Below are 24,468 nucleotides of genomic sequence, written 5' to 3'. Positions count from 1 at the left end.
ACTGTTGCAAATATATTTTCTCCAGTGAGAAGAGAAGAAGAATTAATATGTTTGAGCCAGCCACCTGCTGAGAAAGCTTTCAGAACAACACAGTCGAGTCTCTGCATCATTCACATGTAACAAAATCACCTGAGACTGAAAAGTGAAATCATCAACCAGTCAGGATTTTCCTACCAGCTAATCTACAAAAATACAAAATAATAAAAAAGTCTCTCTGAAGACAAAGACAGCACTGACACACACACAACACTGCTGCCCCATTAGCTCAAATTCTTTGCTCCACTTTAACAGACAGCTATTGCTTTTCTCCTTAGATTAAGAAAGGAACCAACTGAATTCTCATCAAACTAATTTCACAGCACCTTCCAACAAGATGTACTTAGTCATTGTGCAAAAACCCAGCAAGGCTCCTTGTTTGGCCTATCTGATATGCAGAAATTGTTTTAGAACTTTTAGTTCTGTCTATGACTACATTTCTACTTACCATCAGAGGGAATCTAACACCTAAGCTGCTAATCATTTGCTATGATATACAAATGTTAGGCGTATGTGAGTATATGTATGTCTGCTTGACCCAGTTATGAACTACTGCTCATACAAATTATCCTCAGCACTAGATAATCTGTTCTGTCACCTTTAGTTTGCACTGCAGCTGTTTAATCTCTAAATCAATGTTCTTTGAAGGAGCTGGTGTGGCTTCACTCTTGCCAGCAGTTTGAGACAGATGTTCTCTCAACTTTAATTTTCCTTGTAAATCTTTCTTCTCCAATTGCCACTTGGCCAGGCTGGAGGCCAAAATCTGTTTTACAAAGAATAAAAAAATCACAATTTCATCCTAACAGTATTTCTGATGGATCATATGAGATGCTTCTCCAGTTCACCATTCAAGAGGAATGAAACTGTATACATTCACTGTAATTACATTGCATAGCTGTTGGTTGAATTCTCTAGTACAGGCAAAGATGAAATATGGCAGAAAAAAGAAATCTACTACCACAGAAAACAAACAATTATTTTAAGGCAAAATAATTCAATTTTGATTGAATATGTTGCAGTTTTAACTACAACAGACAAAAATTATCATACAAAACTGTAACAGCAGTTACTGTTGAAACCTGTTTACCTAGAGCTTCCCTGGAATTCAGCAATTATTTCTAACAGAATATGAAGAAATACCATGGTGTTTCAGGTACCAGTGTGAATAAAGGGTAGTTAGATGTCAAATCTGTTCTAATGGTGACCACTGTAAGCTCATTTGAATTGCTTGTGTTGCTCAGCAGTTGTGTTGACAACTGCTATAAAGTGTACACTCTTCTCTTGGCTTCTGTTTTGATATTTCTAGGGCTTGTAGAGGTTAAAGCAAAGTGGACCAGCTGCACTAAAGATCTCCTGGTTGGCTGGTCTTTACCTATGTGTTATTTCATCCCTTTCAATATACACACTATAGCCAGAGAACTGCACATTCCATAACCTTGACTCTAGGGCTGAAGTACTTAAGTGGTAAAAGACAAGCTGGAGCAGGACAGGATAACAGATGTTAGTTGTTTATTCCACTGGGTAGGTCTTACCACCCTATACTGCAGCCAAAATGCTTCTCACTTAGCAACAAAAATGCTAAGTCCAATTAGCAGACGAACCTTGTTAGGGATTTAGTTCAAATAAATATTGTGCAAACAAACTCTATAGTCTTGTTGCACTTGACCGACAACCAACAAGACTTATTCCATTTTTGTACCAATATATTTCACATTACTTTCAGAAGTAATGTTTTAAATAATTGCTTTAATTTAAATAATATTGAATGTTATTCTGCAAAAAGGGAACAGAAATGATCTCCATGCCAGTGATTAACTTTCACAAAACTGCAGTCAGCTGAAAGCCAACAATGGCCTAACAGCTCTCAGCTCCTTACACGGGTTATTAAAATGCTATCTTATTATTCCACATAAGACTGTAATACAGTAGCTTAACATAAGAAACAATTGTACAAATTGAAGTATTGAAATACCTCAAAATGCAAAAAAACCCCCTTACTTTGTGAAGAATCCTGATCAGAAGCATGAGAAGATACATGACAGCTTGAAATAACTAAATGTGTGCCTGATTAAGTGCTGATACCAAATGAAATACCCAATTAGAAATAAAAAAAACAAACACAAAAAAAACCAAAACCCAAAAAACCCACAAAAAAACACCCGTAAAAGCAAACAAAAAAGGTGAAAGTTAAGTATTCTATTCTCAAGCAGTTTATTATTTAACTTACATATTAGATTTTATCCAGCTTGATATCATTAGGAAAAAAAAGAATACACATGTGTTTATAAAAACATGCACTTCCATGACAATAATCTGAAGATCATCTATACAGATAAAAGAGAGTCACATTAATTCCCATTATGAATGAGAAAAGAATATCTGTATATTTTGCATTAGCCTAAAAAAATATCATGGGTACAAGGAAAATTCATCTGGTATTTAAAGTTAAAAATATAACAGTATTTATTTCATATTCACCAAGTGCACTTATTAAAGTCAGTGGGCATTTTACATATGTATCTGAGGTAAGTACTGTTCTTAGTAAAGGAGCTAATCTTTCCATTCCCTTCTGCGCCTGCTGTCATTATTAAACAAGAGAATGATACTGTATTTTCTAATTGACTATTCCTTAATCTGATGTATTCTTCTCGTAATTACTACATTTGCAGAGTAAAAGATAAAACAAGGACTATTTCAACAAGAAAAAACAACATTAATACAGAAGAATATAGTATGGAAAAATATGAAGATTATGTTAATTTGTCCAGTATAACCAATATTTCAACATGCAGAATTTCATGATTCAGTGTCTCTATAATAAATTATTCATAAAAGGAAAAGAAAAAAAAATCATAGCTAGATCAATATTTCTGTTCAAAATTAGAAATGCCTGTATCTGCCCAAGATAGCTCGTGACTCTCAGAAGTTTCTCAGGCTACTGCTGCTGACAATATGCATCAGTTCTAAAACAACAAGAATTGCACTGGCCACATTCTCAAAAATTATAACAAATACATTCAAAAAGAAAAGGTCTTCATGTAGGATATGTACTAAAGATGACAGTTGCTTACAGAAACCACTTAAAGAGGTAGAAAAAAGGATCTTAAGAATCTACATAAATTCAGAAACAGCACAAGAACTACGGATGGAGTGAAAGTAGCATATGATGTACAAGAGCCCAATCCGCAAAAGCAGACAGGCATGCAATTGCAATCAGACATTTGACATAACTTGTCTCTTAATACTGCTGTAGACATTGTAAATTTACTACAGGACTGATAATTCTACTGCATTACTCTTTTATTTTTAATCCATTAAACAGTTATGAGAAAATCCTATGTAAATCCATGTTGGATATAAAAAACAGCCCCCCTGCCCTATCAAGAGATTTATACCTAAAAGATACTCCTTGCATTTACTTAAGAAACAAGTTTATTACCCTGGTGTTCTTCACCACTGCCTATACTTTAGGTCAAATTTTTAATTATTTTTCTTTTTCAGACACAACAAAAGTTTTGTGTGTGTGTTACCCGACACACAAATCCTGAATGACAGAATAAGAAGAATTTACTCCAGGGGAAGAGGTCACCAGGATGAAAGGTAGAAGAATCTTAAACATCAGCTAGACCAGATGTTGGTAAAGGCAGCCTACTGCTGTTCCTCTATGATGTAGCGGCCTTTGTCTGCTGCACCTCCTCCAGAGTGTTTTTGGCTTAACAGATGTTTATAGGTTCAATATTTTAACATCCATCTATCTTAATCTCCTTGCTCCTGGTATACCCATGACACTCTGTACTGCTGTTCACAAAGGAGCAAGTGATGAAAACTCAGTTTCTATGTAGTCAGTATAAAACTTCCAGTGACTCAGCAAGGCTTTTCACTGTGAGCTCTCTGCTCAGAAAGACAGCTGTGTGGAAGGCCCTATGGGTTAACACAGGAAGTTCCTGGAATGGCCTATTGCTCCTTGGCACCACAATCACTCCATAAGGGGCTTTGAGCTCATTTTTGAGAAGTCACTATTCTAGTGCAACTGGCATGTATGAATATAACACTTCTGTTGGAAGGAGCTGATACTGTACTGCTACTGAAGTCACACAATCTCACACATTTCTAGTTGCAAAATATATTATATAAAAATTATGAACCAGGATGTAAATCAGGCATTCCTGACACACTTTTAAAGCAGTGACATAATCTTAGCTTATTACTCATTTTTCAAACTAAAGCTAATATACTTTGATGTGTAAAAATCCCATTTTCTGTGAAGCTTCCCACCCTAAAATCCTGGCAGATGCAAACACTGCTACGGCTGTAAGAAAACTGAAGTTAACACTCATTTTTCTTTTCTCCTAAGAAACCTTCCTGCAGTAGGTAATAGAATACATTTGCTATATGGATAGCTCCTATACAAAGTTCTGTCTTAGAATTTAACACTGCTTCTATAAATGTTTTACATAGAACACTATTTTCAGAGTTTCTGCTTGATCATGAAAAACACACAAAATAAGCAGTACTTGTTGCACATGTAAAACATAACTTTCCAAAGCATGCTTGCAGGCAGAGAGCTAGGTATTTATGAATTTACTCATTCTCTCAAATATTATTACAACATAAGGATAAACCTATTTACAATATCCAGTTTATTGTGTCAATCCCATTACTCTTGAATGAAAACCTTTCTCTGCCTGATGGGTCATAGGAAAAAAAAACCCCAAAATTAATAAAGATGGTATGCAGCTATCTCAAAAGATATATACTAGACCAAAAAGCCATGGTGAATATTTAATGTGATCATATAGAGAAAAGGCAAATAACTTCAAATCCTGGATCAAAGTTCTTCTCATGCAAGTGCTGTAAGTGGTTGATTACTTAGTATTCTAGACATGAAGACAAAGTATCAAACAGAAGACTCTGGTGACTTAATATCCCATCTCTAAATTGAAACAAAGACCCCCCCAAAAGCAAGACAAACTTCTTGTAAAATGTAGAACTTATTTGTCATTTATTCTTCTGAAATTTTAGCAAAATCTACTGAATCATTTAGTTGTAATTTTTTTCAGCCAAATGCAGTTATCAGGAGCTGACTATTCCACAAAATGTCAAATAAATGAAGGTAATATAGAGGACTTTTTGCCAGCGCTTTAGCTAGTTGTTAGACTTCAGTAGCCTTTAGAGACCATTAAGTACCCTTTGGCTAATTGGCCAATGGTAGATTAATCCTCTTTTTATTCCAGCAGCACTATTTTAACACCCTTTGCACTCTGTCAGTGTAGTATCTGAATGACAAAATAATATTGTGCATGAATAATAAGCAGAAAAGTTAAATTAACATTTCATGTTTCACATGCCATACCTATGTGTCAGGAAGAAGAACCCTCTTTTAAAGCCACTGACATTCAACTTTTTTAAACAATCTCATGTTGACACCTTACTGAAGTGAATCTTCCTAATTACTGCTAATTGCCTATCAAGAAAAAAAAAATCTTTCCTTGAAGTGCAGTTGTCTAGTACAGATGAACACAGCTCCACAGTGCACAGTAAAGACAGGCATGACACTTGAGGTGTGCTACATTATTATGAGGTCATACTAAATATGGTTTGCAGTGAACAAAGCAGCTTTTAAGCATGTTTAAGGTACTGAAAATGTCAATCTCTCATGAAGTGTTTAAATTAGTTCCCCAAAGAGAAGTACAGACATTAACCAGCAGATAAGAGGTACATTTCTCATCTCAGGTATTTTACTAAAGAAAAACATTTGGCCTATTGATAGTGGTAACACAATTGCAATTCATCTGCTTTATAACAGCAATATTTACATTGGAATTGCCCTTTCACACATGCAAATTAGAAATTCAGCTGTTATTGGAAAAACATTTGTAATCACTAACCACTCCCAGACTCAAAGATTTTGAGTGTCTTCTTAAAACATGTACTGTTACTGATCAATCATCATTTAAAAAGGGCTATTTGCTGTATAACACTTCATAAACAAGGGTTTTACATGCAATTTTAATTCAGGTACTTACAGTTGACCTACAGCTAAATTTATTCTACAACTTATAAAAGCCTAGCATTGCAACATATGGCTACAGCAACTTATTAAATAATACAGAAAGAAAATCAATGGACTCAGTCCAGACAGGTGCTTTTTGAATTTTGTTTTTTCTCTTTTTGTAAATACTAATAATATCACATAGATCAAGAGCAGAAATCACAACTACATTTTAGAGAAACATACGACAGTTATATATAAATGTATTGGAGTAACAGATTTTGGGCCCAATTCTCCAAGAAACTAACTGCTTCTCTAACAAAAGACAAGTCTGAGCACAGAACTGTGCATTATGCAACCAATGATTTTTTTTAAAATAAATTAAGGGAAGTAAGAAAAAAAAACTTAGTAATAATGTAAATCACAATTTTTAAGACAATGAAACTGCTTCTGATATATGTCATCTGTATAATAATTATACCAATTCAAAGATAAGGTTTTGTCCTGCAGCAATTCTATTTTAGACTTAATTTTCTATCACTTCAATTTCATGTCTCTGTACAAGTAAACATTGCTGCATCCCATGTCTAATTTCTGTACGTATAAAGAACACTATCTTGCTTTCATACTAAAGCAGATGCTGCACTCCATCTGTCCTTGCAAATTTCAAGGGAATATAAGGACTATTAACTATTTATTTAACAGTACTTATACAAGCAGTTTCATAATGATCAATTATATGATCACAACTGTACGATTTAAGTTTTGTTGTGATTGATTTTCCAATATGGAGATGTAAACTGACAAAATATACAGATGGGCAAGACATTGTCTGAAAGGCCTTAATATTTAAACATAAAAACTACAGAACTTGAAGAAAACAATATTTAATAAAAATAGTCAGTGTTTCAGGATATACTATATTCAAACTTATTTGAAGCATTAATATCTGCCAGACACAGCAGTTCATTAAACTGTTTTACTACAAATAAATTAAAACTGAAAATATAACTGGAGACATTTCATGACACCTTGAGCCATTTGAAAATATCTGAGTATTACGGCAAGCCAGATGTGAAGATGTGGCTGAAGTTCAAAACCAATGTTTTCATGTTTCTTCCACTGCTATTTAAATAAATATTAATAAATACTAGTGTTCCAACATCTAACATGCCTGTGCACATCAAGTATTGCTATATACAGGGAAAGACTTCCAGCCCTTGCATAAAATTTGCCCCAAGGCTTCCATGGCTTTATACGTACTAGGGAACTTTCAATATAAGACATGGTATCCATGCGATCTTTTGTAGTTAGGACCAGGTTTTACTGCACGGGTTTTTTTTCAGAACTAGACAGTATTTATCTGATTTCCACCAAACATGAGAGTTGGGGCAAACTCATAAAGATTGAATTTTTCATCTAGGGTCAGGGATAGTGCTTGCCATATTCCCCCTGCTTAATCTTAACACATCTAAGCACTGCAAATGAACTGCTTGCATGAGAGCCAGTCAGGGAATTCCACAATCCCTACAACTCATTACAAATTTAACAGCAGCAATACTAAGTATTCATATGTTTCAGATAACACATACAAATATGCTGCACTAAAACTCATTGGGGGAAAAAATTAATAATGCTTCCATCTGTTTTCCGTATAACTCACATAAAATAGAGAGAAACCAAACTGAAAATGCTATTTTAAAGATTGTGTTTAAACTTTCTTTTGATTTACCCACTTAGTTCCAAAGCATATAGCTTCGTATCTTTATATCTTTAGAAATGAAAGTTATTTTTAAGAGAATATACAAGAGAAAAAAAAAACAAAACCACAAAAGAACTGAAAGAATGGTGAAATATTAATTTAACCTCTCCTCATTTCCATGTGTTTTAGAGAGTGAACCATTTTCTACTGAAATATTTCTGCATCTCTAAGTGGGCAGGAAATCTGTACTTGTAGGGAAAGCTTCCCTCCCCCATATTGCTCTTTATATAGTATTATTTTACATATTATTTTATTTTGCTCAAATTTATATATTATTTTCCTTTGCTCAAATTTCAGATTTTCAACTGTTAAAACCCATTCTCTTTCAACCTACTTTGAGAAAGTGATGTAGCCATTTCAAAATAAGAATTACTAACATGTAAGTAGGTTATAGGCATTCTCAGAAGGTGGTTGCAATATTCAAGGAACAAAATGTATAAAGATAGCTCTATGCTTAATTTTGTTCAATTATTTAAGTATCTCATTTGCAGCCACTTCAGATATCAATAAAAGCAGAAAAATGTCCTCAGAAGGTCTCCTCATTTGTTTTTATGCAGACAGATGTGTAAAAGCAAAACATTTTAAATATAAATTGTATTAACAAACTTAGGTAATGGAGAAGTTCTATATTCTCATAAAGAATAAGAAACATAGAAATAAATAACAAAGAATTGTAGAAAAAACTGTTAAGTATCTGGAAGAAATTTTTCTGATCACATAAAGATGATATTACACAAATATTTATTCATAATTTACATTTTTTAAAAGTAAACAAAGACATTGCTAACCACTTCCGAGAGGTATGAGAAATCTGATGACAAACATGTTGGGGGGGATGCAAAGACAGGAATATTCTTCAAAATAATGAACTGCACTTAAAAATTATTACTAAAATGTACTTCATATAAATTAAATTGGTAATTCATCCCTGGATTCTTGTAAATGAACCCCCACTGTCTTATCTTTAATTTGTAATTTATATTATCATCAGAACCCTTGCTAAAATTACAGGCATAAATGAACAGTTTAGGGTAAAATACTCTTTACATGACTATATTAGTTATATACAATTTATGCCTATTTAATATCTGAAGAGACCATCACATGAAAAAGCCATGTTTTCAGTCTAACGTATAAAGTGAAATATACTTTCCTTTATCACGATTATCATCAACATTATGACTCACTTGGGCAATTGATTATTCTCCCATATATGAACAGTTTGAGGACAACATTGCAATTCCAAATTCCATCTTGAATGAGACCTACAGCTGCACAGTAGTTCCCTTGTTCTCTTCTGCTGGTTTTAGCAAGGTAAGAGTACAGACAAAATGACCCATTTTGTGTACACAATACCCTAAAAACCACAGGAAGACCTTTAAACCCAAAAATAAAGAGAAGACTGTGCCCAGTTCAGCTACCAAAGAGCAGATGCTTTCCAGTGCCTGAGAATCTTGTGGGATGTGCTGTGGCTATGACTATCCACATAGTTCCAACTGCTGAGAAAGGAAGTGAAAATCATGGCACTTTAAGCAGCAGAAGTAGAATGGAGTGATGCAAAGTAAACCTGAGCATTATACAAGCAATGGGAACAAGCAAGTCCCATGACTACCTCATTAATTCCCAATTAAGCCTTAGGAGAGCAAATCAGACCACACAAAAAATTAGTAAAAAAGGATAAATATTCTTCAACCTCCTCTAGCAGTCCATGACGTTCAGGTATTTCAGGTAAACCAGCACCTTGTCAAAACTACAAAATTCTCCCTTCGAGTTACAAGGACAGTAAGAGTGTCTGACTTTAGCAGGGATGCCATAGAATCCTCGGAACTAGCACTCATTCTCTGCAACAATGTCCCCTCTGTCCAACACAGAGAATAACTAAGACAATCCCAAAGAGGAAAAGCTGTAGATATGTATTTTTTAAAAGGAATCTCAGGTGTAGTTTTCTTGTCTCAGAAATGTTCTTGTTGTAACACTTTTTTTTTCTACTCTTGTAGAAGATGTTTTAGCTCTTGACTCCCATTCCTTTATGCCCAGAAAGTCCAAAAATTCTCCCCAAACAAAATAAACCAACCAAACAAAAAACCGACCAACCAACCAAAACAACAACAAAAACAACAAAACCCCCCAAAAAAACAAATTTAAAAAACCCAACCAAAATCAAACAAAAAAAGCTTTAAGAAGGTTCATGCATAATCCTTGGTAAACTGATAAGAATGTCTTGCACTTCTGGCTGTTGAGGTATGTTTCAAAATTTCTTCCTGTAGTGGAAGGGAGTAGCCAGGACAACAGAGCACCAGCATTAACTTTGAATACATAAGTTTAAACAGAGAACTGTGAGAATGAGAAAACTGGAGTAAGATGCAAGCTCTAACAGAAATACCAATTCCCTTCATGCAAAACAATCTAGACAAAGAAATCTCACCATGTGACAGGTAAGACAATAAGGTCAAACAGGAAACTGCTGCTTTTCCGACCTATCAGTGTGGAACTGGTGAAGGTGAAGATGCCTCTCCTGAAATCTAGAGGAGTCCAAAAGAACTCTTTTTCTTGAAGGACAAGATGTGGGAGCTGTTATTGGTCCTTCTTCTGATCACTCTTAAATCTTACTCGAAACCAGAGAGTAATAAAATGCATGGAGGAAACAGAGGACTTGGGAGTCCAAGGAGTAAGAGTTTCCAAGGTTTCTAGTTTGAGATCAAGTTCAAGCTTCTAGAGTTCAAACTTTTCTCTATTAAGGTATATTTTCTGTGCTAGTTATCTTAAAAAAAGGCCTTCCATTTTGAGAATGGGGACAAAAATATTAATTGCTAAATAAGGAAGAATACATTAAGATGTCAAGAACACATTAAACATAAAACATGTACCAAATAGTATAAGGAAAATATTCCTGAAAATTTTTGTTTAAATCCAGAGAAGATGCTCCTGGCAGCCATCCTCAGTGTCCTCAGAGAGAAAATGTGCATTATATATAAGTAGTCCTTTTTGAAAAATTAAATCCGTTCTCTTGAAAGGATATGGAAGAAAAAACTGACCACTAATTTTAAATAGTCTTTTATCCATGGAAAGGTGAGTATTACACTTCTGTCTTTACCATTAATCTGTTATTGTTTTTAGAATTCATTAACTACAAACCTTCAACCTTTCTTCATTGTTGTTATGTTTAAGATTTATTAAAGTTCTTGTTCCTTTCTTCCAATATATGATTTATGCCAAACCAAGGTGCAATATTACAGAGTACTTTGACGTTGCTGAGTAGAAAAGGAAATTTTGTCTGTGAAACTCTCTGTAAAAAATAATGCCTGACACACTAGCAATGGTCCTGCCATGAAGAACAGTAGTTTGACAAGCTGGTGGCCCTCATGCTATGAAGTACCTTTGTGTTCCTAAGAAACACACTATTTGTTCAGCCTGTGGAAATTTGCAAAATCAACACACATATCTGCAAAACAAAATAAATCCTACAAACCAAAGCAAAACCTGCAGCAAACACAAAACCACAACCCAATCCAAAAACCAACCAACTACTATTTTGACTTTACCCACAACTTACTGAGTTTTACTTTATGGTGGATTTCACATAGAGTAATCTTGTAAAGGGAGGGATAACATGTAAAAATTAAGGCCTAGTATATACATGTATTTTTTCACGACCAACAGCAACAACTCTCTCCCCTCTAGGTTTTACTCTTTACGTACAAATACTGTAAAACATTTGAAAAAGTAGATAACATTTCTGTGGTCATTCACAAGTGCTGTTTCAATTAAATCTTGATTTTGTCCTTTGGGATTCAAACAACAGAAATTATTTTTGAAAAACAGAAGAAAATGCTTGGTAGCTTTGGAAAAAAATCCCAAGATAGCTTCACTCAGAACTTCAGTTCAACAAAACTTCTTTCTTCTTACTTTAACTAATAACTGATTTTTAAATTAAATACAAGAAGACTGTAAAAAAGATTTTAATGTTCAAATTGAAAACAAATTTATTGAATATATTTTTTTCATCATGGCTAACTTCCAAATTGTTACTGTTATAATTGCTTTGGAAAGAAAACATGTAAATTAATAATTACAGCTGTTTGTGACTTTTTTATACCAGAAAGCAATTTTTTAAACTGCAACACCATCTATAAAAATGTCTGGAAAAGTGACAAATAGAGGAATAGTACATGGAAGTTTGGGGTTTTGTTACATACCTTGGTTCTCAGTATTTTTTTAATTATCTGCTTTTGATAATGTTTTGATAGCAAAAATGTGCAGCCATTCTCAATCATATTTACAAAGAAAGAAAATATGTAATTATCAATATTACGACAGTTTTACTCGTAGAGACTGTCACACACCCTTTCTGACCACTATTACTTCATGAGATCTTACTGACAAACACAAATTGCCACACATCTCTATAAGTAAAATAAAGTAAGGAAAATTAAATTCCTTTAGAAAATCTAAGCAGAATTTCCTGCTTGCAGCTGTACAGGAATCGTCCACTTGCTACAAAGAAAACAAAAATTACACACTTGCAACACTTTAGATCACTTTCACTGACTTAAAATCTTGTTCTCCCAAGCGACTTAAAAGCCTGAGAAAACCAGCAGTATGTCTGCACTGTACAGGGTGTTCCTAGTGATAATCATACTTTCTTCAACACCTAATACAAAACACAGACATTGTTTTAACAAATACCACTTGGCTGACCTAGAAGATATGATGAAGGAATAAGAGAGTCACGTCCAATTCCTCATGGATTCTCAGCTTGAATCCCGGATTTTGCACAGTTTACCTTACGAACATGATCCGAGTGACATTTCACAAATTCCTGGATAAATGTTGCTACACTCTGCCACCACAGAGACTGGCTGTGTCATGCACAGATCAATAATAGCACTATGTTTCATCAGCCTCGAAATCAAAAGTGCTTCATCTGGCAAAAGCCATGGCCCTTGAGGATCTGACATATATAAAATGAATACTGTACACACGATGTCTACTACAAAAGCTGCTACTGTAAAGACAAGTCTAGAGACACACAGTTCAGTATATGTAAATAGGAAAATATATATTTATATATATAAAGAAGTTTTTAACTCCTATTTAATAAGAGTGTCACAACACAAAGCAGTAGCTGAATAACAACAATGAAACTGACCTTCTATGATGCCTGACAGAAATAAAAAAAACACAGAAAAATCCAATATTCAAGTCCTTGGAGGAATTCTCAAGAAAATAAAAGGACATTTTGAACTGTACACAGTAGTATCTATGATAGTGGGCTGCAATAAAATGCACACTAAGCTATATATAATGACTTCTAATCAAAATTAGGTTAATTGAAAACATGCTTTTATCTTCTCCTTAACTACTCAAAACAGAAGTCTTGAGACTGTCAATCACCATATACTACCTGTAGTTTCAGTCCCCAGTATAGGCCTTCCTAAAACAACAACATAAATTTATGTGTCCTGCCCCTTAGGCTTCTTCATATCTTAGTCTTTTGGTGATAGAAAAATTGTAAAGTTTTCAAATAAGTGCAGCACCTGTAGATTTTTAATTGAAATTACTTTTTATTATAATGCATCTCCCTCATTTTTTTCACAGGAAATGTAGTTGTTTAGGGTTTTTTTTTCTGCCAAAGCTTATATTGCAAACAATACTTTGGGAAGTAAGTATTTTTACTGTTTTGAAGTCAAACCTTTAACAATCTCAGCTTCAGTACTTTATCAAGATTTAGACTAAAAAAAAAAATTTAAAATTAAATTGTCCCTATGCCCCCAATTAAAATGGAAAGCATTTTCCTTAAAAAATTCATGACTACCTCACTAAAAATGTATTTTCTTATGCTTAATCCTCCTGGTAAAATATGAAGTAAATATTAAAAAAATCATAATTTATCTTTCCTTTTCTGCATTTTCCTTTACCAACTTACATACTACCTACATCAAATACCTTAATCTTCTCTCAGCTCTGCAATCAGCAAAATTTAAGGGGTTTTACAGGACTAACATAATCCTATATTCTCTGTATATTACACAAAAAAGCCATTTTTTCTTCTCTGCATATCTTCTGCTTCAGACTAATGATCTTTAAATGCTCCTGTTGCACACCATGGAATGGGCCTTTCCTTTGGGTTACTTCCTTCATTTCAATACCCATCTTCCCTGTGCCGTGACTTTATATGTGTATGTCTCCAGTGGTGATGTCTTCTTCCTCTGCCTCAGAATTTCAATTCCTTATAGCCTGATGTTTGAACACTATTATAGCACTCCTGCCTGGCTTCAGGTAGATCCTTAAAAACAATCTTAACATCTTGCTTACATCTCTTTTCTGCATTTCTTCATTTTAGCATTAATTTAAAAATACTGTTGACAACCCGAGCTCTATGATGTAAACTCACTTCCCATTGCTTCAGCTGAGTGAACAGTGTTACTGAAGTTGAGAATTTACCTTCCCGTTCATACTTTCCATTTATTAAGCTCATGCTCTCAAACAAATACTCTCTCTCTGCGTTACTTCTTCATGCATCCCACAGACCCAATATTTCTTTTATTCCTTTAACAAAGAACCTGCCCACAGCTAACCCCAAGCGTCTGATTTCCCTCTAATTCCTTTTTAGATTAGTTGGCCAATATCATTGCCATTGTCCGACTCCAACTGGCAAGGGTCAATTAGTCACCTAAAAATTACAGATATCATATGTGGCATGTTTCTATCTTTGCTATTTTTTCAACTTTCCTTTGCTAGACTGATGACTCTACAATATTTCTTTTTCTTGGATATTTAAACTTGAGTTACCTGCTAATTTGTGCTCTGAAAACCTCACATTTGTTCTCTGGAACAATGTACTTTCAAATCCTCCTCATTAGTCTTCAGGTGCTTTTAAAATTAATTTAATTTGGATTCTGTGTATTAGAACTACACGCATTATTCTAAGACCAGTCAAATTATGCCAGTTCAAGAAAACATATTCTTTCCACTCCTCTTATATATAACTCCTCCAGTTCATACATTTGAGGACTGTATTTTTAAAAATGGCAATGGGAGTTCATGCTCACTCTTACCTCCTAGGACTCTCATTTTTCTTTAGAGTCCCTGATTCCCAAGAGACAGCCATTCAGCCTCACTCAACATGAAATTTGAGCAATGTATTGGTTTTCATCATGATGTAATGATTTGCTCATTAAAACCACTGTGAGATCATAACAATCCATACTCCTCAATCAGACTGTGGTGGATGATTGAAAGCTTAAGAGTAGTTGTCAATGACTGAAGATATTCTATTGCACTGGCTTGGATTTTTTATGCTGACACTAATTTTTAAAAAATTATTCCAAGATTTTACTTTTAAAACAAACAGCAAAAAGATGATCATTTATTTCATAGTAAATCCAGATAAAATAGATATGTAAGGTGTAAACCATTATCCTGGTGAAAATAATAATGTTATCATTGATGTGAGGGATAAACTGAAAAATTAATTTCATGGTATGTGAGATTCTGAGCTAGTGAAAATGATTAAGTGCTACATATATGCATCAATTTAACCTTAAGGCATGACTGGAGACATTGAGTCTCCATTGTGTTTCATGTAGCAATGTTTAGTTAAATGCAAATACTATGTAAAACCAAGTATGGTGGAGACAATTTTTGAAATTTTATTTTATATTTACACTTCAATAAGCAATGACTGTTGCACAGAGGCACCCAAAAAATGAGTGAATGTGCTTATAAAACTTCTGATATTTTTAAGTCACAGAGCTATTTTTGTAATCCTATGACCCTATTCATCCAACTTAGAAAATGCAACTCCTCAAATAAGGAACTATCTTTTACCAATTCCTCTAGTCCATGTATGTACCTTGCTAACCATACTAAGCACTTGCCTCCACCAACCTTCTGTTCTGTATCTGTACATTGAGAAAAAATTATGTAACAGATTAGGACAGGAGCAAGGAGAAGGAAACATAGAAAAGGAAAGTAGAAGTAACGTAGAAGAGTCCATGGGGAGTGTGCAGGAGAATCAACTCATTTAATGTTCACAATACAAAAGTATCTTCCAATTTCTCATGAGTCTTGAAAACTTTTCCTAAGAACATAATTGGGAAAACATTTATCTAGGCTTTGAAAGAGAGAAAAGAGTGACTGTTAGGTAAAAATCCATCACAAAAACTAGGAAGAGAACTGGAACTTCCAAGGGAGGATATAGAGCTGATGGAAATCCAAAGCAGCTATTTCTTGCATGTTATTTCACAGTCTATCAGAATACTAAATCAGAGAATATTAACAAAAATTTGCAGCTAAATCCCCTGTAGTTGCTCCTTCTCCAAAGGTTGAAAACAAAAAGGAACCTCTCACCACAGAGAGATCTATATGCAAGATTAGAGACAATAAAACTTAATTTTACCATGATAAATAGGATGTCTTGAAATTTCCTTGAACTCTGGAAACAAGCACATGTGTAAAGGATATAGTAAAATCACTTCTATAGTTAAGAGCAGCAGTTACTAATAATGAATAATCAATGGACTGCTCTGGTGAACAAACCTAAGAGCACTGGTCCAACTGCAATGCAAACTGGTTTTCTGTGACAATCTCTTAGAAAACCTAATCTGCCAGATCTGAAATGTAGTCTCTTAGCAACATATGAATACTTATTCCAAATCAATGACATTCTTTGCATGAGATTTATTGGTGAATAAATATCCTCTGACAAAACCATATATTATCTGTAGAACTTTACATAGTAGAGAATGTTTAAGAATCCAGTGTAGCTTTATGCTTAACTTTAATTATTGTGCAGTGAATTCAATAAAAACACTCATGTGAACACAAAAAGGAAATCCTGTTATGACAGTATATGTTGAGTTCTTTCAGGTCTCAAGTTGTATCTTATTTGAGAATTTATTTACAGGATAAAAATGCAAATTGAGTTCTGTTTTGGCTCATGGTATTTTTTCCAATAGTAAGATTAAGAGCTAATGCAAAGAAAAGTTTGATCAAATCACAGGGAAGGTGAATAAAAAAAGCTTATATCACATGAAATTAATAACATAAAAATTACAGGATATCTTCTGTATCATCTATATAATCTAAATGTCTGTTCCATTACTATATTAACCTATTGGATATAGATATATTAGCTACACTTGCAGAAATGTGTACAACCTCTGTAACATTACAATAACATGCTAATTCTTTTGATACAGGTTTTTTCTTCTAACATAGAAAAATGCTTTTTAGTATTTCTACATGATACAGCAATATATATTATACTGATTGTAAGTATATTCTTTGAACTTCATATAGTTTTCATAACTTTTTATTCATAATATATTTTCTAGGATTTACTTATCTCTAAGTTATTTAATTTTGACATAAGTCCAGTGTAAGTCATAAGAAGCACAGGTCTACTAGTCCTAGTTCATGCCAACTGTTCTTTTTAATTTATGAATGAGTCCCATTTCCTACATGCAACGTATTTTAAATGCTGTTCATCAATGATGCAACAGATCTACTGTAATTTTTGTTCAAAGATCAATATAAATTGTAAAAAGTATTTAGTTTTATTTTTGTTTCATAATGATGGCACATTTTCACGCTAAATATATTTTACATATAGATCCATTAACAAAACTGATTTCAGGATGTTGTAAGCATTTGATGCAGCAAAGTATCAAAATAATTTAAAAATTCTGGTGTATATGCATCTTAAAAGGTCAGTTACTTTCATGTTTACCCTTGGCTATTACTTATTTTATTTTCAAGTCAACTTAAGGAGCAGTACTGAGTCAGTGGTCAGAGGCAGCATTACAGATTTCCCCATTTAGTAACCATACTGTTTGAGCAAACATATTTGACTGGCTGACTGTTTCATTCAAGGTAGAATTTTGGAGTAGGACTTGAAAAAGGTGAATTCCAGCCTCAGAGGTCGCAGAGCATTTTCTGTCTCTGTTCCCAGCCTTTGTAAGTGTAACTGCATACTGGAATGTTCAATTTATTAGGTTCAGCAAAGCTTTAATAAAAATACAACAAAGCAGAACCTATTCTTTTCAATGTTGTCAATTCAAAGCCTTCAAAAATGACAAGTAGTGCCCAGAAATTAAAAGTAAATTAAAAAACCTGAGGTTTGAGGTACATTACAGACAATTTTTCCTGCCTACAGATAATGCTCCTGCTCAGGTGTGGAACAACACAGTGAGTCTTTCTCTCAAGAACACATAGACTGGGAGTGTGTTTTGAGCTTTTAACTATGTACTGTGAGGGCAAAAGAGATCATTTTAAGACACATATAAACAAGGGTAAAAGCAGTGTGATGTGAGAAGTAAAAAACAGAATTTTTCAATCTAATTTTCAGAAAACATCAGTCTCATGCTGATACATAGTTTATTTCAATTACTAGATAAACCTCTGCTGTCCTAGACTGTATTTGAAAACTCTGGAAAGGTCAGCAGTATATCCTGGTATAACCTATTTTATCATAGGTTTATCCCTTCTGGTTTGCCTTTCAACTTCTGTTGCATTTTAAGAAAAAGAAGAACAGAAAATTTGCTGCCCTGATTTGAAATATTTTTGGGAAACCTTGTTTACTTCTTTTGGAGTATTGGGCCCAAAGATTACAGTTCTTGTAAACCAACCTAAACTACTCTTATTGAAAGTAGTTAGGACAAGATTATGCTTCTAAAGAAGGAGGAAGAAATCATGATTCTCCTCATGTATTTGGCAACAGATTTTGCCTAAACAGCTTCACAGAATTCTTTGTTTCATTACAATCTGTGATGACGGTGGAGAGCTGCAGAAATGATTTAGCATTACATTTGTGAAAAGTGTTAAATATGGTGTATACAGGGTTTTTATTTTTAAGACAGATACAAGCAAGAGGTTCGAGACTTAACTTTGCCATGTAAGAATGGAAAGGGACATTGTTCAACAGAGCAGAAGCAATTTGAACTCTTAACAGATTATTTTTTACGAGATGTGGTCATTATCAGAATGTTTGCTTTTTCTTTCTTTTACTACTTATATATATGAAAGTCAGAATTCCTGCATATGCTATTGATATAGCAGTAAATTCATGCAAAGTTTATTTCTATGAATTACTATTTTTCCTTAACTTAAAGTCTTCCAAATTTCAGTAATTCTAAAACTTTTAATAAAATTTTATCATCCAGATCTTCTGTAGCTATAATTTAAATGATCTAATGTACATAATGAGAAATATCTTTTCATGCTACCAGAGAAAGAAGAAAATCCAATACTCAGAAGAGGTGACCACTAAATGTAGACTCTCTTTCATGAACTTAATAAAAATACACAAACACCCTGGACTACATCCATGTAAGAGACTTCAAATATACAAAACCAGGACATTTATAAAAGTGTTTTGACAGGAAATAACTGGATAGGTTTACAACCATTCCTAACTGGACTGCATTTATCTAGAAAGCCCACCAAGTCTGTCCAAGTAATTACACATTTGCTGGAATGAAAAAAATTTGAGGAAACTGCAAAAGCAGTTTCAGCTACTGCAGGATAATTACAAATAAAATTCATTTATCATTTCAAATTTACTCCTAAAATGTACTTTAAGGAAACCATAAACATACATTAATTGTTATATATTTATATACATATATAATTGTTATATTGTGTGATAGTACATCTAGTACATAAATAAAGAGTGAAAAATCTTTAATGAAAACCAGAGTTTAAGTGAGATCTTTGCATAAAATAATACTTCAGTCAATAATTTCCAATGCATCTAAATTTATCATAATCTTCTTTGTTTCATTGCAACTGAATAATAATAAATTGTCTGATTTACTTTTATTTGGGTACATAAGAGAAGGGAAGCTGTGTTTTGCAGATGCAACACTGAACTCTGGCCTATACTTTGATACACTGAGCAATAAAAATAGTCCAGTGAGTATGTAAAGTAAGCCACAACCTTTAAAGAATAAAAAGCTTTCTTTAGCAATTTACCTTTCTACTTTTTATGCTCACACCTTTCTATGCTTGAGATAATCTACTAGATAAACAAACTATGATCTCAGGGGAAAAGAGTTCCCTTAAAATTCAAAGGAAAGTGAAAATCAAATATCTAAAATAAAGTTTGGAGGTATATTTAAAATGCTGTCAGAAAAAAAAAAAGGTGTAGTCTGGGGCAGATTTAAAATATGCTTATAAAAAAAATTAAAAGCACCTTTCCAGTTCAGCAAAAGTGTAGCAATATATCTGCAGGAAGGCATCTGAAAAAAAACTTTACTTAAACCTTCACATTAGCCTTTTCAAAGAATGATTCAGCATTTGATTGGACAACTTGTTCTTATTCTGAGATTCAATTTTCCTGCTGAAGTAGACTTACACAGACACTTTGCAATTGCCCACAGTATTCTGTAAAGAAATGCAGCTTTCCTATGACATCACCTGACAAACACTGGAGATGCAAAAATATGGTACATTTGAGCAGTAGACCTTTGAATAGCTTTCACATGAGTAAGAGAAGCACTAGTGATTTAAACTGTTTATGGTTTTAATTTCTTATTCAACACACTGTCTGGATTTTTGCCACTACAATGACACTGCAAAAAAACTAATTATGATCACTGTGTTGTATGCAATAAAAACACTCTTATAAGTACTCAACAATAGAAATTAGTAGAGGGAATACTAAACCTTAGAGAAAAGATCTTGAATTTTTCCAACAACTTCTTTTAAATGCTTTTCTTAGAAACTAAGAAAATAAAAAATACCATGGCTTCTGCATTAACTATCTGCTCCAGCTGTGATTTCTATACACCAATAACAAAATGTAACTACTGTACTTCTTGTACAGATGGTCTTGAGTCAGTGTTAATGTGAATCCTTGGAGAATGCAAGTGTTGATTCTCACATGTGCAGTCACTTCACAGCCATTTTTTAAAATATGCAAGGAATCGCTTTTGCAGAAATCAAACAAAGCCAGATATCTACGTTACTGCAAAGCATTTATAAGGCCAAAAAAACCCATAACTTAAATCCAGAATTCTGAACTCTTAAGAGCAGACAAATATACACCTACATACACGCCTGGGTGGATTTTCAAGAAAAATACACAAAACCATGCATGTATATGTTCTGAAAAATCGACATATACTAGACAGTCCTTAGGTTGCATGAACTGCAAAATCTGTCCCAAAATGAACATCTGGAACATTTAAATCTTAAATCTAGAGTTGATCTTCTAGAGTCCCTGGGGACTAAAATGAAGGACTGACTGCACAAACATCTGTCCTTGTCTGCTAAAGGATTTATTTTCTTAGATAAATTCAGGCAAAATGGCATCTTGTCCAAGCCATGATGTTAATGTTAACACTTGCTAGACTGCTAAACTTACCTTAGCCTAGGACCAAAAGTTCATTATTAATGTAAGTTTACCCAGAACTTTATGGTTATGGCAGTTAACTGTAGATGCTTATTTTTGGATATTAGTAATTTTGGCACTCTTGAAGTATTTAAGATTTTCTCCAAATCCAGAGATTGTGTCAATATTTTTTTTTCCATGGTTTGACTGTTTTTTACCTTCTACCTCTCAAGAAAATTCTAAAATATAAAGTAACAAATGTATTAAACAAGAAATCTTAGTAAACATTATTTCCCTTGCAATATCTTAAAAATTCACTTCTATATAGTATTTCTTACCAAAAAAACCCAAACAAAACCAACCCAAAGTCCCCCACACAAGTGTGTGCTTTAGCACTATTAGATCTGTCGGAATCAGGGTTCTCTCTCTAAAACATTAGTGTACCCTGCAGTGACTGCGTAAGTTCTTTACCTCCTTAATTTTCACTTGGCAAGTAGCCCAAGCCTCTGCTTTAAATTTCCCACATGGTAGTACTAGTATGGCACCTGAAGAGTAATTAGTTGTAAGAAAGGGAATTTGAATTGTTTGCTGAGAAGGAAAAAAATGTGCAAACCTAATAAAGATTTTTTCCTTGAGTACCCGAAACAACCTTTATTTATTTTTGCTTAGAATGCACCACCCTTTAAATAGACCAGCGACCTCTTTTTTTAAACCTTCCATAAAAACTGAGTGATAGAAAACCAGTTTGGTTTTAAAGCCATGCTATTTTTTACTCAGTCTTTTCTATTACAGCAGCTCTTATCTTTACATAAATTTTGTCCTCCCCTTTTCTTTTTTTTTTTAACAGTTCCCTGATAACAGCATATTCTATTTCATTTCTCACATTGCTCTTCAATAGACACCTAAGGAGTAGTCTTCTAGGAAGGCAAGTCATGAAGATGTCTGAGAAATCAGAACATTTTTGCTAAATTACACGTATCGTTCCCTGTGAAGTTTATACTGTCCATGAAACTTTATATTACGAAATTGTTTGTGAGATAGGTAGATCTTCAATGGTTCCAATAATCATGGAAACTCTTTTTAAACAATTCATTACACATACATAGTTATGCAAAATGAGTAAGAGAAATGAAGTTTTCCCTCCTCTAGAAATTAGCAGTTCCCTAGTACTAAGAAAGTGAAAAGTGCTGCTCCTGATACTGCTTCCGCCTTCTGTGCAAAGACAAAAACACAGAGAAGTTTGAGGGGGAGGGGATTTGATTTCTTTTTTAATGTGTGCCTCCTTCCAGCAAGTCCATCTGTTGTAGCACTATAATTCTGGAAGCAGGATGTGTGTGTGACCAACAGGAGACAATTACTGCATAAGTGTTTGTTGATTCAGCTCTATAAAGGGCAGGCCAATCACTACAGTATGAACAGAAAAGAATTCCAGCTGAGGAGCTGCATATAGATTAACACAAAATACATATATACATGAGAATGGGGAAAAACAGAAAGGAGTAATAGCGTAGAAAAGGATTAAGAAGAAATGAAGACTGAAGCAGAGAAGAAAGTTTGTGTCCTTGGGTTGTTAACTAAATACTAGTCTCTCTTTCCACAAACTTTGTTTTTTGGCTTTTCACCTTAACAGAAAAAGATTGGATTAAATAGATATGGAACAGATCTGAGTCCCCTTTGGAAGAAAACTCTAGTAGTTGTCTTGGGGTGTATGGGGACAGTGCCTGTTCTTCACAGAGGAACAGGTACTAGTTCTGGACTGATCAGATTCTCAGGAAGGTTTGCAGATCACAGGCTAAAAGTGAAACTTACTTCATTCATTTGAATATACGTAAAAAATCAGCACGAAGACCACTTTATTTTCAAAAGAATAAATTAACTATGTAGATACACTAGCCTCAATATCTTCCGTACATAATAAATGGCCCACACAAAGCATGGTAATATATAATATCTCATAATTTTGACTATAATAAATTAAAATACAAAAAATCAGTGTTATCAAAATTTTACAGAAGTGCACTAGAATTAAGGTGAACATTGTAAGACACTATAATGAAAAGTACTTTACCTCTATGGTCACTTGAGACTTGAAGTCTCTGATCAGGCAAATGTAGCTGACTTGTTAATTTGTCATTGTTTTGTTTAACATTTTTAATGGCAGACACTGTTGTCTTTTTTTTCCTCTGTACAACAGCTACCTGCTTCTTCAGTGGCTTAATTGTTTTCTGTAGTAGAGTAACAGAGTAGCCCAGTTTCTGAATAGTGGTATTTCTCCCTTTTGCTCTGTTCACTGAACATAAAATGGCATATTACTAAATGAACGAAATCATCACAAGTAACATGATTTATGATTTTGTTTTGGCCCTTCAAAACACTCCTGCAATCCCTAAAATATTTCTTAGTAAGTATACTGGTAAATTAACAGCTGACCTATAAAAACATAAAATATATAAAACAATCAACATATAAACACTCCATGTTGTGCTTTTTCTTAAGTGGCAACAATGCAAAATCAACAAGGACTTGGAAGTTACATGTGTCTCGAATTTCTGATTAAGTTTATCAAAAATAAAGGCTTCAGTGTCTTGTTAACAGGCTGGGGGATTTTTAAGGTCTACAGCAAAACACATTTAATTTGTTTCACTGGCTATGCTGGGTACAAGGGGCAAACATGAACAAAAAGTAATGAAAAACCTCCTATCAGGCAGCAGATTCACTATGTGGGGCTTAGTAAAAACTTACTTTAACTGTATGAAAAGATGCTGTTTGACAGTCATTTATTATATGAGAATTTCACCTTAAAATAATGAGCTAAATATCTGAAAATACACATACAAATTCAAACAAGCAAATCTTGCAACAGCCTGTCCGTGGGTTTGTGTACCAATTTACTAGGTATTAAATGCTCAGTGTATATTTAAACACTTTTGATCAGGAACACTGCAATATTTCTCCTGTTTTTTAAGTTTTCAGATTTCAATTTCTAGGTCATATCATGTTTCATAATTCTGGGAATATTTGTATCTAAAATAGCTGTTAAGCAAATTTAAAAGAGTAAAGACCATCACATTCTCTACTAACTGCACTGAACAAACTACTGACATTGCAGGATAAATTAGCCATGAATTCTAGATAAATACAATCACCACACAATTTGAAAGACCAAGAACTGAGCTCTCAGCAGATGACAAGCAAACAATCCACATCTGCAGCAAAAAGACTGAGATCTCCACCCTAAGCCACAGCTCTATTAAATGTATGAGTGGTAAGAGAGTTACAGTAACTCTGCTGATACTGCACAGGGTGTTATATATTCCTACCACGTGGAGAAAAAATGACCAA

General features: G+C 33.8%; 1 protein-coding gene across 1 annotated transcript in view; it reads right to left on the bottom strand.

Moving 5' to 3' along the window:
• Positions 1–24,468, bottom strand: part of CNTLN (centlein) — a 180,140-nt gene that overhangs the window by 33,530 nt on the left and 122,142 nt on the right. Inside the window, exons 19-22 of the mRNA XM_064405240.1 lie at positions 23,137–23,416; positions 15,646–15,694; positions 3,572–3,658; positions 635–799 (exon numbers count right to left, since the gene is read on the bottom strand). Coding sequence (XP_064261310.1) covers positions 635–799; positions 3,572–3,658; positions 15,646–15,694; positions 23,137–23,416 — 581 coding nt within the window. The remainder of the gene's footprint in view (positions 1–634; positions 800–3,571; positions 3,659–15,645; positions 15,695–23,136; positions 23,417–24,468) is intronic.

Source organism: Passer domesticus, chromosome Z (genome assembly GCF_036417665.1).
Source record: "Passer domesticus isolate bPasDom1 chromosome Z, bPasDom1.hap1, whole genome shotgun sequence".
Taxonomy (NCBI): Eukaryota; Metazoa; Chordata; class Aves; order Passeriformes; family Passeridae; genus Passer; species Passer domesticus.
This window is presented reverse-complemented; position numbering and strand designations above follow the sequence as displayed.